Source organism: Schistocerca gregaria, chromosome 4, assembly GCF_023897955.1.
Source record: "Schistocerca gregaria isolate iqSchGreg1 chromosome 4, iqSchGreg1.2, whole genome shotgun sequence".
Lineage (NCBI taxonomy): Eukaryota > Metazoa > Arthropoda > Insecta > Orthoptera > Acrididae > Schistocerca > Schistocerca gregaria.
In genome coordinates, this window is record NC_064923.1 from 88,496,408 (window position 1) to 88,511,606 (window position 15,199).

General features: G+C 42.8%; 1 protein-coding gene across 1 annotated transcript in view; it reads right to left on the bottom strand.

Annotated features, from left to right (window-relative positions):
- Window positions 1-15,199, bottom strand: part of LOC126267005 (transcription initiation factor TFIID subunit 1-like) — a 230,107-nt gene that overhangs the window by 158,644 nt on the left and 56,264 nt on the right. The window contains exons 5-6 of the mRNA XM_049971767.1: window positions 10,140-10,259; window positions 9,049-9,233 (exon numbers count right to left, since the gene is read on the bottom strand). Coding sequence (XP_049827724.1) covers window positions 9,049-9,233; window positions 10,140-10,259 — 305 coding nt within the window. The remainder of the gene's footprint in view (window positions 1-9,048; window positions 9,234-10,139; window positions 10,260-15,199) is intronic.

Sequence of the window (15,199 nt, forward strand, 5' to 3'; positions counted from 1 at the left end):
AGGTTTCCAACATGATTAAGGCCACTTGGGAATTAACAAACTTTCAGTATGAAATGGTAGTTGGAGCTAGATGCATCGGGCATTCCATTCTGAAAATCATTAGAGAATTCAAAATTCTGAGATCCATAGTGTCAAGAATGTGCCAAGAACATCACATATCAGGTGTTACCTACATCACAGAAAATGCAGTGTTTACTTAAGGACTGAGAGGAGTTGCTAACAGTCAAGCTACACTGTGTAACCACTAAAGTCAATGTGGGGCATGCAATAAACATATCCATTAGGACAGTGCGGCAAACTCTGGTGCAGGAAGCCTATGACAGCAGATGATCAATGCAAGTACCTTTGCTAATAGCAAAACATCACCTGCAACACTTCTCCTGGGCTCGTAACCATATCAGTTGGACCCTATATGACTGTAAAACCATGGTCTGATCAGATGAGTACCAGTTTCAGTTAGTAAGAGCTGATGGTGGGGTTCGAATGTGATGCAGACTCCATGAAGCCATGGACCCAACTTGTCAGCAAGGCATTGTGCAACCTGATGATAGCACCATAATGGTGTGGGTTGTTTTTGCATGGAATGGACTAGGGCCATTGGTCCGACTGAACAGATCATTGACTGGAAATGATTATATTAGGGTGCTTGGAGACCATTTAGAGCGGACTTCATGTTCCCAAACAATGGAATTTTTATGGATGATAATGCCCCAAATCGCCTGTCATCAATCCCATCGAACATTTAGAGGACACAATCGAGAGGTCAGTTCACACACAATATCCTGCACTGGCAACACTTTCAAAATTATAGATGGCTATAGAAGCAGCAAGGCTCAACATTTCTGCAGGGGACTCCTAATAGAGGGACAGTGCCAGTAGATTTTAAGGCCAATATCCCAAATCAACAGCAGATGTAACACAAGTGGTGTTAGCTATGAAACTAGTTTCAAAACATATCTGCTACTGGCAACTCTAAAGAGTGGCTACGTTCGAGGAGGATTATTTGAAACAAACATGTTTGTACCCAGTCAGAATACGACAGTGATATCACAACACAGTTCATCAAAAAACTATCTGGAAAAAGTTCCGAAGACAAATAAAGCGGAGCAGATTCCGTACTTCAACATCTCATCTACAATGGACCATAACACATTGCCAATATCTAGACATTAATAAGGTGGAACAAGAATCTATGAAGTCAGAGAGGGAAGAAACACACAGAAAACATGGAAAATTAGTATTCAAACATGGAAAGAAATGTATCATGGAGCAATCATGGTGATGCTGTATGGACATTATATTGTCACTATTGTCACGCAGAAGAAAATGAAATTAGATGAATGACGAACACTAAATTCACTTAATGAAGGTTTATTCAGCACTTGCACATCCAAGTGCGCAGAGCGAACTGCCTCCTGCCAGAACACATACAGTATTTATACAGCTACATAACATTGATTCTTGACATTTGTGGTTACTTCAAGAATGTACTCAAACCGAATATAGAAATTAAAATTGTTCAGTCCAGGTGAGTTTTGAACTCACGACCCTCCATGCAACAGTTTAGTACCATAACCACTACACCACGGCACTACTCAGCTTCTTCTGCGACATTGCTCCCTCCTTAATTGAACAGCGTCTCGGTGTTACGTCATTCTAGTCCAAGAACGAGTCATTGGTCCTTCATACTCCGACTCCTGATGACTGATTCTCGCCCTGGTGGTGATCTTCTTAGAACTTATTTTGCCGCTAAACCCTTCGTCATCTTTCCACTTGTTGCCTGTTGCTGGAGCTTCGAAGTTACCCTGTGTTGCAGGATCCCTATAGGGCTTCATTCGAAGGATGAGAACTGTCTCTCTGATCTTTCGTCGTCTTGTGTCTGAGTCGAAATCTTCAGCTTCATAAGTAACATCAGACAACTGTCGTACAACCTTATAAGGTTCAAAGTAGTGCTTGAGGAGCTTCTCATACGGACCAACCTTCCGAACAGCAGTGAAGATCCAGACGAGTTCACCAGGCTGGTAGACAACAGGGCGGTGGCTCACGTCATACCTTCAGCGATCATTTCCTTGAGCCTGCAGCATGCAGAGTTGAGCTAACTGCCGAGCTTCCTCAGCTCTGGTTAATACCTGGCCGATGTAGTCATTGTCCATATCATCAGGATGTAACGGAAACACAGTGTCCGTTGTCATTGTTGCCTCACGCCTATGCACCAGGAAAAATGGCTTAAATCCTGTGGTGTCTTGTTTGGCAATGTTGTAGGCAAGCACCACGAAAGGCAGCCCCTCATCCCAGTTGCTCTACTCAACACTGACGAACATTGATAGCATATTGGCCAAGGTCTTATTAAGGCATTCAGTAAGCCCGTTAGTTTGCGGATGGTAGGCAGTCATCATGTGATGAGTAATGTTGCACCGACGGTTTATCTCTGTCACAAGATTCGATTGAAAAACTTTCCCTAAATCCGTAATTAACGACCTTGGGGCACTGTGTTTTAATACAATGTCCTCCATGATGAATTTGGATACCTCGAATGCTTCAGCTGTTTTCACGGCTTTTGTAATGGCATAGTGTGTCAGATAATCAGTGCAAACAATAATCTATCTACTGCCAGAAGCAGACATTGAAAATTGTCTGAGGAGGTCAATCCCAACATGCTGGAAATGCATTTCGGTGGTGGAATTGGTATGAGTCGGCCAGGTGGTTTCTGAGGAACTGCCTTTCTCCTCTGGCACTCTTGACAGTGCGACACCTCGTGACGAACACTCCTAAATAAACCTGGAGGATCCTATAGTATGTCTTAATAAATCCTAAATGTCCGGCCTTAGGTGCGTCATGGAATTTTTGTAGAACATCTAAGCGCATGTATTTAGGAATCACTGGTAGCCACCTCTTTCCAAACGGATCATAGTTTTTCTTGCAAAGTAATCCATTAAATACCTTAAATTGTCCTTTCACATCCTCTCACCGATTTAAGGCAAGCATAATTTGAGATATCTTGGAGTCCTCGTCCTACTCAGCAGACATCCTGGAGTGCAGCGTGACAGTCACTATCTTCATCAAAGTCTTGATGGTCTTGCACAGGGTTTCTTGAGAGACAGTCGGCATCTTGGTGTTTTCTTCCACTTTTGTGCACTATGGTAATGTCATATACTCTTGAAGACATAGTGCCCACCTCGCGAGTCATCCAGTTGGATCCTTAAGACCTGTCTACCAACAAAGTGAATAATGGTCTGTAACAACGGTGAATGGCCTTCCATAGAAATACTGTTGAAATTCGCTCATGGCCCAGATCACAGAAAGACATTCTCTTTCTGTAGTTGAGTAGTCTCTCTCGGCTTTTGTAAGTGTCCTAGAAGTCTTTGATAAAACGACAGTTATAAGAACATAATCCAAGGAAGCTTCTCACATCTCTAATACTTTTAGGAATAGGAAATTCTGTTCCAGATCTCACCTTTTCTGGGTCTGGCTGCACATCTTCGTTTGACACAAGGTGTCCAAGTATTTTAATTTCTTTTGCTCCAAAGAGACACTTTCTTGGATTAAGTTTCAGTCCGCCTTGTCGGAGACACTTCAGAATGGTTCTCAGTCTTTTTATATGTTAATCAAATGTGTCTGAGAAAAGTTATCTACATAACAAAGACAAATCGTCCCCTTCAGATGCCTTAGAAGATTATCCATCATCCGTTAAAAAGTTGCTGGTGCATTACAAAAACCAAATGGCATTACATTACACTCACACAGGCCCTCAGAGGTGATGAATGCAGTTTTCTCATCATCAGCCTCATCTACTTTGGTTTGCCAGTATCCTGAGTACATGTCTATGGTTGAGAAAAACTTGGCCCTCTTCAGACAATCTAGCGTATCATCAATTCGTGGAAGAGAGGAAAAGTCCTTTTTAGTTATCTTATTAAGCTTCCTGTAATCAACACAAAAGCGCCAACTGCCATCCTTCTTCCTGAAGAGAACCACTGTGACGACCATGGGCTCTGTGAAGGCTGAATGATGTACTTCTTCATCATTTTCTCTACCTCGTTGCGAATTATTCGACGTTCTGTTGCTGACACAAGGTATGCTCTCTGGCTTATTGGTTGATGGTCTCCAATGCTAATCCAGTGCTTCACCATCAATTTGTCTACTTTGCTCTTCACTCATGGATTGAAACATTCAGAGAACTCTTCAATAATGGCAAGTAGCTTCTTCTGTTGTTCCTTAGTGAGATCTGGTGATAGTTGAGCTAGATCTTGTCTCGTGGTGGTAGCACTAATTTCACCCACAGACTAGGCATGTGAGGTTTCTATGACGCTCAGCTGCTATTCAATTAATGGCTCAGCGTTTGCTACGCACATGCATCTTGGAAGGATCTGCGGTTCTTGGCGACAGTTCACTATCCACAATTCACCAAATCTGTTATTAAACGAGACGACAGAGGCTGGATGACCAAGTTATTCTTCAGTGGTATGCTTCTCTTACATTCCACTACAATATCCATGGACTGATGCATGGCATGACATGTGACAGTTACCTTTCTAGTGCAGACTGCAGGAATGATCACTTCATCCAGCACACAGTCTCCACACACTCAGGGGCACATCTTCCTATCCACAGTATCTCATCTCGTCCAGCATAAAGTTCGGGCGACCACAACCTATAATTGCCTGAGAAGCTTTCAAAAAGTCCCATCCGAGAATGACTACACTCTTGTAAGATGATGAATTCTAAGAGCTGTGTATGGCCACTTATACTCGCACAAATGGTACATCTTCCTGTAGGTTTCACATATTTCCCATTAGCCACCTTCAGCAGAGATGTTTTGTTGTCAGGGAATACAGTTTTCTGCAATTAGCGACAGTACTTCTCCGAAATGACTGAAAATGATGCTCCAGAGTCCACAAGAGCTTGGGCTGGTCAGCCATCCATGAGGATATCAACGTAGTTTCCAATTATTTTTGTAGTGATCGACAGCGGAGGATTTTTCTCTTCAGCAGCCTCACCTCCAAGGAAGGTCGCACCCTTTAGTTTTTCAGGTTGTGGTGGCTAGGTGATCGGCTGGAGCTTCTAAACGGTGATGGAGACCTCTATCACCATGTTGGGGAACATCCTTTCCAGTGGCTAGCTTGTGGCAATGGTGACCTGTGTCATCCTGCACCCACATCTTCTTGTACATTTTTGTCGTCCCGGAGTTGCCTAAGATCGGTCTGCTGTCTTCTGGCACGGGAGTCATCAAATGTCCACCGCCTTTCTCAACAATAGCGCACCCCATGTCCAGTGGGGGTTTCCGCAGTGGAAACATACTGGTTGGTCATCCTGGGTCCTCCAGACATCAGTCTTCCTTGGTGTCCAAACAGGTTCCTCATGTGGCATTGTACGAACGTAACTCCACCTGGGTCTCGACTTTTTCACCATTGAAATGAAGGAGAAGGGATTGGGTTCAATGCCTGTTCCACTTCCTCTCTTATGACCTCTTGAAGTGTATCAGTTTTTTGCTCGCCGTGCAATCCAAGTGCCTCCTGAACTTCCGCTCTCACTATCTGACAAAGAACACTTGTGAAATCAGTTGCTTCCTCCATCACAGACATCAATACAACGTTTGGAAGCCGTTTAAACTTCTTGTGTGTAATTCTTATTTGATGCATTGTCTCAATGTACTGGCACCATTTTATGAAGTCGTCTGCAGTCGAAACCTACTTCAGGAGTAGGGCTTGATACATGTCCTCAGCAACACCCTTCATGAAATGTGCAACCTTATCTTCATCCTTCATTCTAGGATCCACTATTTTACACAGCTCCAAGACGTCTTGAATGTAGCATGCTGTAGTTTCTCCTGGATGCTGTGCCCTGCACTTTAATTTATCTTCAGCCTCGCACTTCTGTCGTCGTGTGTCGCTGAAATACTTGCACAGTTCCACCAGGAATACTTCCCACCTTCTGAACTTCTCCTCGTTTTCATACCATTGCTTGGCAGTGCCCTCCAAATAGAAAAATAAGTCAACCAAACACACAGTGTCATCCCATTTGTTAAATCTGGCTATATGCTCATATAACCTCAGCCACTTGTTTGGATCTTGGCCATCATCACCAGAGAACCCGGAAGGATGTCTCATGTGGTGGTACACCATTGCTGTCATCATAACATCTTCTTCTTCTGTGTCCGATAGACTGTGATCTGCTGAGTATGGCTTGAACTCAGGTTTCTCGTCACGTAAACAGTGGCTCTGTCATGGCCTGATATCCTGATGGGAGCCACTGTGTCGACGAGAATGAAAAATCACAAGTTCCAATACCCAGCATCTCCACCAGAATATGTCACATAGAAGAAGGTGTAATCAGATGAATAACGAACACTAACTTCACTTAATGAAGGTTTATTCAGCACTTGCACATACAAGAGCGCAAAGCGAACTGCCTCCGGCCAGAACACATACAGTACATATACAGCTGCAAAGCATTGATTCTTGACATTTGTGGATACTTCTATAATGTACTCTAACTGAATACAGAAATTAAAATTGTACAGTCCAGATGAGTTTTGAACTCATGCCCCTCCATGCAACAGTTTACTATCATAACCACTACACCACAGCACTACTCATCTTCTTCTGCGACAATATGACAATGATGTTCACAGTTATAAACAGTTGAAAGCCATATTAATAGAAAGAAACTGTAGTTTGTGTGAATAAAGGAAGCGATGTGAGGTTGCATGACTGAAGTGTTTGGGAAAAATAGTCTGTATTTTGGGTGCTATATTTTTTTTACTCTTGTGACTCTTTGGGATAGGACTGAATTTGTTTGACAATGCAGAGCATTGTGGATGAGGAAATAACATTCAGTGACCTCCTCATGTCATTCAGTGCATTCAGATGTTGCAAAATAAGCTGGCTCAGTTCCCTAGGCTTAAATTTATACTTCAGATACGAGAAATTGAAGTCTGTCTATGAAAGGTATTCCACACAAACCATCTAACCAGACTAACAGTGGACACTAAGTGCCTAAAAATAAGGGCACCATGAACAGTAACAGACTTAACTGATAGTGCAATAAAAACAGTTGGTCGTCTTAACTGGCATATACATCAAGAAAGTCATCAAACATCTAATGAAAACCTACTGAGAAAAACAAAGAACTGGTGCATCTATCAATATTTTACAGCTGTCTATACAATGATTTTTTAGATCATGAAGATACAATCATTCCAATGTTAAAACACACAGAACCATACAAGGAACCACTCTCCCAACTTTTCATGAATGATAAGAAAGAAACCCTAATACAGTGGAACATCGATTTCACATTCTTTGACTTCACGTTTTTTGCGACTCTACACCATAAATCCGTAGCCCCTGTGAAAAACCCACAAGATCAGTGCTAAAGATTCTCCTATTTTACATTTCTTCCTACTAAGGTTTACCTCCATTCCACATTCTCACTCGAAGTTTCACCAGACTTCGTCCTATCTTTTCCTACTGACACCAATGTGACTGAATGAGTTACATGTGGCACAAAAGGCAGATGGTTTGCATAGTGGTTGGTGGTGGAGCTTTAGGCCATTGTAGAGAGGGGAGAGATGAGAGAGGAAATGCGGACATAATCCATGATCGACACTGCCAGCACAACTTGCAACATTTAGCTTCATCGGGCAATTATGATGCAACTACTGCTAGGCTGCAGCAACAATTGAAAAATAGGACATTCGACATGAAGTGTTCCAGACTGAGCCACTATGTGACAAAGGGCCCAGCCACCACCTTTTTTTTGTGCCACTTATAACTCAATAACATCTTTTAGTATGTATTTATGATGTACTGTATTCAGAAACAATATCAATTGTCAAACCTATAAATTCAAACACTGAAAGGAAATGCTCAGTAAGAATCAAGGAAGGTCAGCCATTTCTGGCTAGTGAGCTCTTATTGACTGTCAACTTGTTACATCACCCAACAGCCAGCACATTCATTCACCTTTCATTGTATACAAGGTTTTATTCAAGTAAAAAATTAATTCAAATAACAATTATAATTAAAAATTTTGCCAAATGAGTTGTTACCAGATATCTAAATAGGCACACATTTGCCCTTGAGACAATAATTCTGATACAGACACAATCAGTAAAAGCAACAAACTAGGATTATATAACAAATCTCTGAACAGCTGGTTGCTATAGTGATTACTAGTTACACATCAAATGGCAGTAGCTGATTTATATTAATTGAAAGTGCCAACTCGAATGGACTTTTCGTCATGATAGTATTTGCTGCCAAGGCTTCCTCTCATGCTCACTACCAACCACACACTGTTATTAACTGCCCCTCACTCCACACATTTCCTCGGTCCATCACCTCTCCCCGTGTGAGCCATCCTGGGACTGCATCACGAGCGCCAAAAGGGTACGATCTCTGGAGGAGAATTGATAGGACAAAAGCCGGCATGGTTCAGCTCTATTACCTCGTACCTCGATACCAATTTCAACTTTGTAAGAGTTTTTAATTGCTGTTACATATCTGCAATTTTTTAAAAACTGATGAAATTCATTACCACAAATTATTATACAAAACTTTGTATTGCACATTTAATTTCCTTCACTTGTACAGATTTTATACGATGTATTGGAGAGGATTACAATTTTTAATCAGATATGCCAGTTACATTTGCTTTTTCTCATATTTTGGAGTTTTAATAATTTACTCAATTCTGCATTTTCCTCAATTTTGCATTTTTTTATTTCTGGACCACACAAAAATGTAAAACATGGCTTTCACTGTACACTGTACTATAAAAGTGACCTTTAGCACATACCTGACAATGGTTTGCAGAATTTGGGTCTAGTTGTAGAATGAATATGATATATGTGCGCGCGCCCCCTGCGCGCGCGCGCTCACACACACACACACACACACACACACACTAATTTTAAAACCTGAACAAGTTTTGAGCATGCTCAGTAAAATTCTTTCCTTTCTATATTAATCAAAATAATCTATTTTACAACCTGAAACTTTGCAGTGTATTAAATGGAATAGGGAACAACACATTTTCAAAAGCACATACATGTTCTTGTTCTGCTTGTTGACGGAGCTGGACAGACCAGGCATCTGGCCAGAACCCAGCCTGACAGAGCCTCCAACTATGTGGGGCACTCCCTTGCCTGGCTGGCTGAAAGCCTGGGCAGTCCTGTTGCCACTACTAGGAACCCACCCAGCAGCATTTGTCTTGCTGTTGAGCTTCTGCATCACCTAAAATATAGTGCAATATACCAGTTTACTAGAGCATACTACTTACTTAATAGCAGGCAGATTTGCCATGATGGCAACCTACTGCCTGAAAAAGACCTTTGCTTCTAATAATAGGTGTAACAATATTGAGTATACACAGATAGCAACTAGATGTTGCAGCAAGAGCAGAGAAACAGAAAGATTTCCTTCTTACCATACAATGGCACCAATTTTGCAACAACCCCAGCCTTTGATTATGAAAGGTATCGATCACACTTTTTCACAACCTGCAAAAATTAGAAAGCTTTTGGACAGCTCTGAAAGCTAACCAGGAATCACGGTCTTCATGAGTATGGAAAAATCACATACTGGTCAGATGCAGCACTGTCTCTCCCAACATTGCACTTTGAGCGCTTGTGTGTGCACCCCCCTCCCCACACACACACACACACACACACACACACACACACACACACACACACACACACACACACACACACACACTCTCCACAAGACTTTGGCACACACACACACACACACACACACACACACACGCACACACGCACGCACACTCCACAAGACTTTGGCAGGGAGGTAAAACTGCAAGTGTGCACCACAATTTGAGAACTGTATTACAACTTTGGAAAGGCTTTGGTTATCCGTGAAACTAGGGGTTTATGGGAGAGAAAAATAAGGAAGGCAACTGAAATATGAATGATGTTGAACATTGTACAACAAGATAAATAATTTGCCTTCAATGTAGCTTGGCAACCTGCACCAGAAGCAACTTTCCTCTAGAGGAGGAAGAGTTGAGAATGTAGAAATCTGTGAGAGAAAGTTAAATAGCAATCTCCTTTCTCAATAGTTAGGATGCAAGAAGCAAATAAATTCAACACACAATAATTTGCATCCATGCTTTGCTATTACCTTATGTTTGATTTCATCTCCATTCCATACAACTTCATCTTCCCAGTGCAGCTGAGATACCATTAAAAATGCATCATCTGGATAGTCCTCAGTCAATTGTTCCACCTCCTCTTCGCCTGCCTGAGGACAAGTAATTTCAGTGTCAAAATAGCTCACTTTCCATAAGTAATCAAGAAAAACAACAGCTTTTCAGTGCACAGGCTGTCTACTGGTCATGAAAGAGTATGAAAATGAACAAATGGTAATGAAAGTAAAGAAAAAGTCACTGAGTGAGTGGCCATGACTTTTGTCTTACAGGTCAGTCAGGTGCAGTTCTAGAAGACAGTAGCAAGATAGCACTAACCCAAAAATGTTGTATTCAGCAGTCCACTTAATAAACTATAATATATATTATAAAGATTCACCAGAGTTCTGAAAAAGTATTTGTTATCTGTAGGGGACTTGCATGTTCATCTGTGCAAGCCTTGTTAGCACAGCCTCAGCTACTGAGATTTGGGACATTGAGGGGCAGCTCCAGAGGGAGAAATCTGGAGGTGTGGCTTCATTGACACCGGCCTAGATGAGGTGTATATACAAAGTGGAAATGACATGTAAACTGTAGCACTGCCCAAGACCATGCTGCAATCTAATGTGTAGCAGAAGGATTATGTTAGAACAGTTGTTTCTTTAACTCTATCAACTCCCTCTGCTATTTAAATTTTTTAACCTATGTCTTTTTTTTTGGAAAGGTATTTCTTCAGAGGTTGTCAATAATTAATATAAAACTATTCTAATTATAATCTCATTTTAAAAATATAAATGAAGAAACTTAAATACTGAATCTACCACAGTGAAATTTATCACCTGATACAGAATTTTTAATTTTATAATGGTTATATTGTATTAAGGAAAATTGTACACTTTCACCAGAGTACTATTTGCATTTTAATTGGGTGTAATGACAAATATATTTGAAAATAGCCATACCCCACCGTAGTGAGACCTGAATTTTTTTACAGCATCTGATGAACAGTATACTACAATTATTATACAGTTACTTATTTCATGCTAAAATACAGTCCAAGGGATATAAGAATTATTACATTCAGCTTTCATTTCAATGGTTTTCAGGTTTGTTACAAAAAATGTTTTTGTCATTGAACGAAACATATTTTTGAGAGGTCATGAATTCAATTTAACGGGTAATGAAAAAGTAATGAATTTTATCGTCTGAAAATCAGTAGAAACCCTGTTGCACTTCATGAATACTAAGAATGAGAAGAAATGTAAATCATTAATCGTTGTGTTGTTTACACAGAGGTACACAGGTAGCTTAATACAAGTAGTTGCTTTCTTAGTAGACAGAGAATTTCAAGATCACTGTTGTTAGTTCTATAAGTAGTTCTACTGGTGAAATTAAACTTAAATAATATATATCTATAGTTTTTTTCACCATGAGTGAGAACTGTGGGCTCTGTCATAGGTTTGTGAGTAGGGGGTTACGGTGTGGGATTCATTCAAAGTATTTTCATGGGCGGTGGGGGAGGGGGGGGGGATGGGAAGATATTGGACATTCTAGAGAGAGCCTCTCCTAGGAATGCAGAATTTGTAGTGGAAATAAGTTGATAGAGGAGCAGGAGCGTAAGATCTGTGACCTTCAGGTGCAGTTACAACGCGCAAAGGAGGAACCAGACAGGTTGCGGAGGCTGAAGGTTGGTGGGGAATGGTGGAAACTGGCAGTTGGCAAGAAGGCAGCTAGGGGGAGAAGGTATTCAGACAGTTATACTTTGCATATATGCAATAGATTTGACCAGCTGTCAGAGTTGAGTGGAGAGGAGCCTCTTGTAGCTGTAGATGTAAGTAACATGCAGCAGTCCTCAGCAGTTAGGAGGCCTAGGTCAGTTGCAAAGTCTAACAGAAAGAAGGTGGTTCAGCTGCTAGGCAGTTTGCATTTTAGAAGTGTGGGCCAGCAGTTTTTGGAAGTGTTGGGGAGTGAGTACCAGGTCACCAACATTGTGAAGCCTAGTGCAGGGTGGGCTCAGGAGACTGACAGCATAGGGGAATTATGTAGAAATTTTATGAAGGAGGATCAGATAGTGATAGTGGGTGGAGCAGGGAACAGTCCTGATAGGGACAGGAAATATGATGTAGGTGGTGACCTAGTAAAGACAGCTACTCAAACTGGATGCACTAATGTACATTTCATGCAACTGTTTCCGCATCATGATCGGTTATATCTTAATGCGGCTGTTAGGCACGTTAACATGAGGCTGGAGGGGGCGCTGATGGCAGAGGGCACGGGTCACATTTCAGTGGTGCCAGTTGGGTCTATCAGTACTACGGGTTTCACTAGGCATGGCCTGCACCTCAATAGCATGGGAAAGAGAGGCTGGTAAAGCTTATAGGTGACAGTGTAGTGAGTGGTAGTGGGATCACTCATCAAAAAATTCCTGTAGTAGTTTGTGTTATAGCTGCAACTTCGTTTTAGATGGAAGACATCTGATTAAAGAAGTCCCTCTAAGGGCTCACCTTCCAAGGATGTAATGCTTCCAAGTACAGAAGGAATTAGCATATTTCATGAAAATATAAGGGCTATTAGAGATAAAGTTAGTGAACTGCTTATAGATGTTGACTCTGAAATTATCAGTATATCAGAGCATCACTTAAATAAATTGACAATTCAGAGGCTACCGTTACCAGTATACAGAACAGCTGGCTGTTTCTCAATGAGTTCCTTGTGGGGTGGGGATGTGGCTATGTACGTAAAAAACAGTATTCCATTTGATTCCATAGACGTATCATGACACTGCACTGAACAGATATTTGAATATTGTTCCGGGGCATTTGAATTTAGTAAAACTAAACTTCTAATTGTTGTTGTCTATAGGTCCCCTAACTCTGACTTCATAGCTTTTCCGCTCAAGCTAGAAAGGATTCTTGATTCACCTTGTAGGAAGTACCAGAAATTAGTTATACATGGTGACTTCAAAATAAATTTTGTATATAATGGTGCAAGAAAAAGGATGTTGGTAGATCCCCTAAAGCCATATGATCTGATACAGACTGTATTTTTTCCAACTAGGGTGCAGGGGAACAGTAGCAAAGCCACAGACAATACTTTTATTAATTCATCATTACTAGATGGGCATTCAGTTAGTAAAAGGGTGATTGGCTTTTCAGACCATGATGCACAAATTTTAATATTAAAAGGCTTTTGTACTCAAATGTCACATATAATTATAAGCTATGTAGGAAAGTTAATCCAACAGTAATAGAGAGTTTTTTAAACCTTGTGAAGAGTGGCTGGATTTACCAAGCGGGAAAGCGCCGGCAGACAGGCACATGATCAAAACACACAAACACACACACAGAATTGCTAGCTTTCGCAAACGATGGTTGCTTCTTCAGGAAGGAGAGGGAAAGACGAAAGGATGTGGGTTTTAAGGGAGAGGGTAAGGAGTCATTCCAATCCCGGGAGCGGAAAGACTTCCCTTGGGGGAAAAAAAGGACAGATGTACACTCGCACACACACACACACACACACATATCCATCCGCACAAAGCTGTGTATGTGCGGATGGATATGTGTGTGTGTGTGTGTGTGCGAGTGTACATCTGTCCTTTTTTTCCCCCAAGGGAAGTCTTTCCGCTCCCGGGATTGGAATGACTCCTTACCCTCTCCCTTAAAACCCACATCCTTTCGTATACTCCTGGAAATTGAAATAAGAACACCGTGAATTCATTGTCCCAGGAAGGGGAAACTTTATTGACACATTCCTGGGGTCAGATACATCACATGATCACACTGACAGAACCACAGGCACATAGACACAGGCAACAGAGCATGCACAATGTCGGCACTAGTACAGTGTATATCCACTTTCGCAGTAATGCAGGCTGCTATTCTCCCATGGAGACGATCGTAGAGATGCTGGATGTAGTCCTGTGGAACGGCTTGCCATGCCATTTCCACCTGGCGCCTCAGTTGGACCAGCGTTCGTGCTGGACGTGCAGACCGCGTGAGACGATGCTTCATCCAGTCCCAAACACGCTCAATGGGGGACAGATCCGGAGATCTTGCTGGCCAGGGTAGTTGACTTACACCTTCTAGAGCACGTTGGGTGGCACGGGATACATGCGGACGTGCATTGTCCTGTTGGAACAGCAAGTTCCCTTGCCGGTCTAGGAATGGTAGAACGATGGGTTCGATGACGCTTTGGATGTACCGTGCACTATTCAGTGTCCCCTCAACGATCACCAGAGGTGTACGGCCAGTGTAGGAGATCGCTCCCCACACCATGATGCCGGGTGTTGGCCCTGTATGCCTCGGTCGTATGCAGTCCTGATTGTGGCGCTCACCTGCACGGCGCCAAACACGCATACGACCATCATTGGCACCAAGGCAGAAGCAACTCTCATCGCTGAAGACGACACGTCTCCATTCGTCCCTCCATTCACGCCTGTCGCGACACCACTGGAGGCGGGCTGCACAATGTTGGGGCGTGAGCGGAAGACGGCCTAACGGTGTGCGGGACCGTAGCCCAGCTTCATGGAGACGGTTGCGAATGGTCCTCGCCGATACCCCAGGAGCAACAGTGTCCCTAATTTGCTGGGAAGTGGCGGTGCGGTCCCCTACGGCACTGCGTAGGATCCTACGGTCTTGGCGTGCATCCGTGCGTCGCTGCGGTCCGGTCCTAGGTCGACGGGCACGTGCACCTTCCGCCGACCACTGGCGACAACATCAATGTACTGTGGAGACCTCACGCTCCACGTGTTGAGCAATTCGGCGGTACATCCACCCGGCCTCCCGCATGCCCACTATACGCCCTCACTCAAAGTCCGTCAACTGCACATACGGTTCACGTCCACGCTGTCGCGGCATGCTACCAGTGTTAAAGACTGCGATGGAGCTCCGTATGCCTCGGCAAACTGGCTGACACTGACGGCGGCGGTGCACAAATGCTGCGCAGCTAGCGCCATTCAACGGCCAACACCGCGGTTCCTGGTGTGTCCGCTGTGCCGTGCGTGTGATCATTGCTTGTACAGCCCTCTCGCAGTGTCCGGAGCAAGTATGGTGGGTCT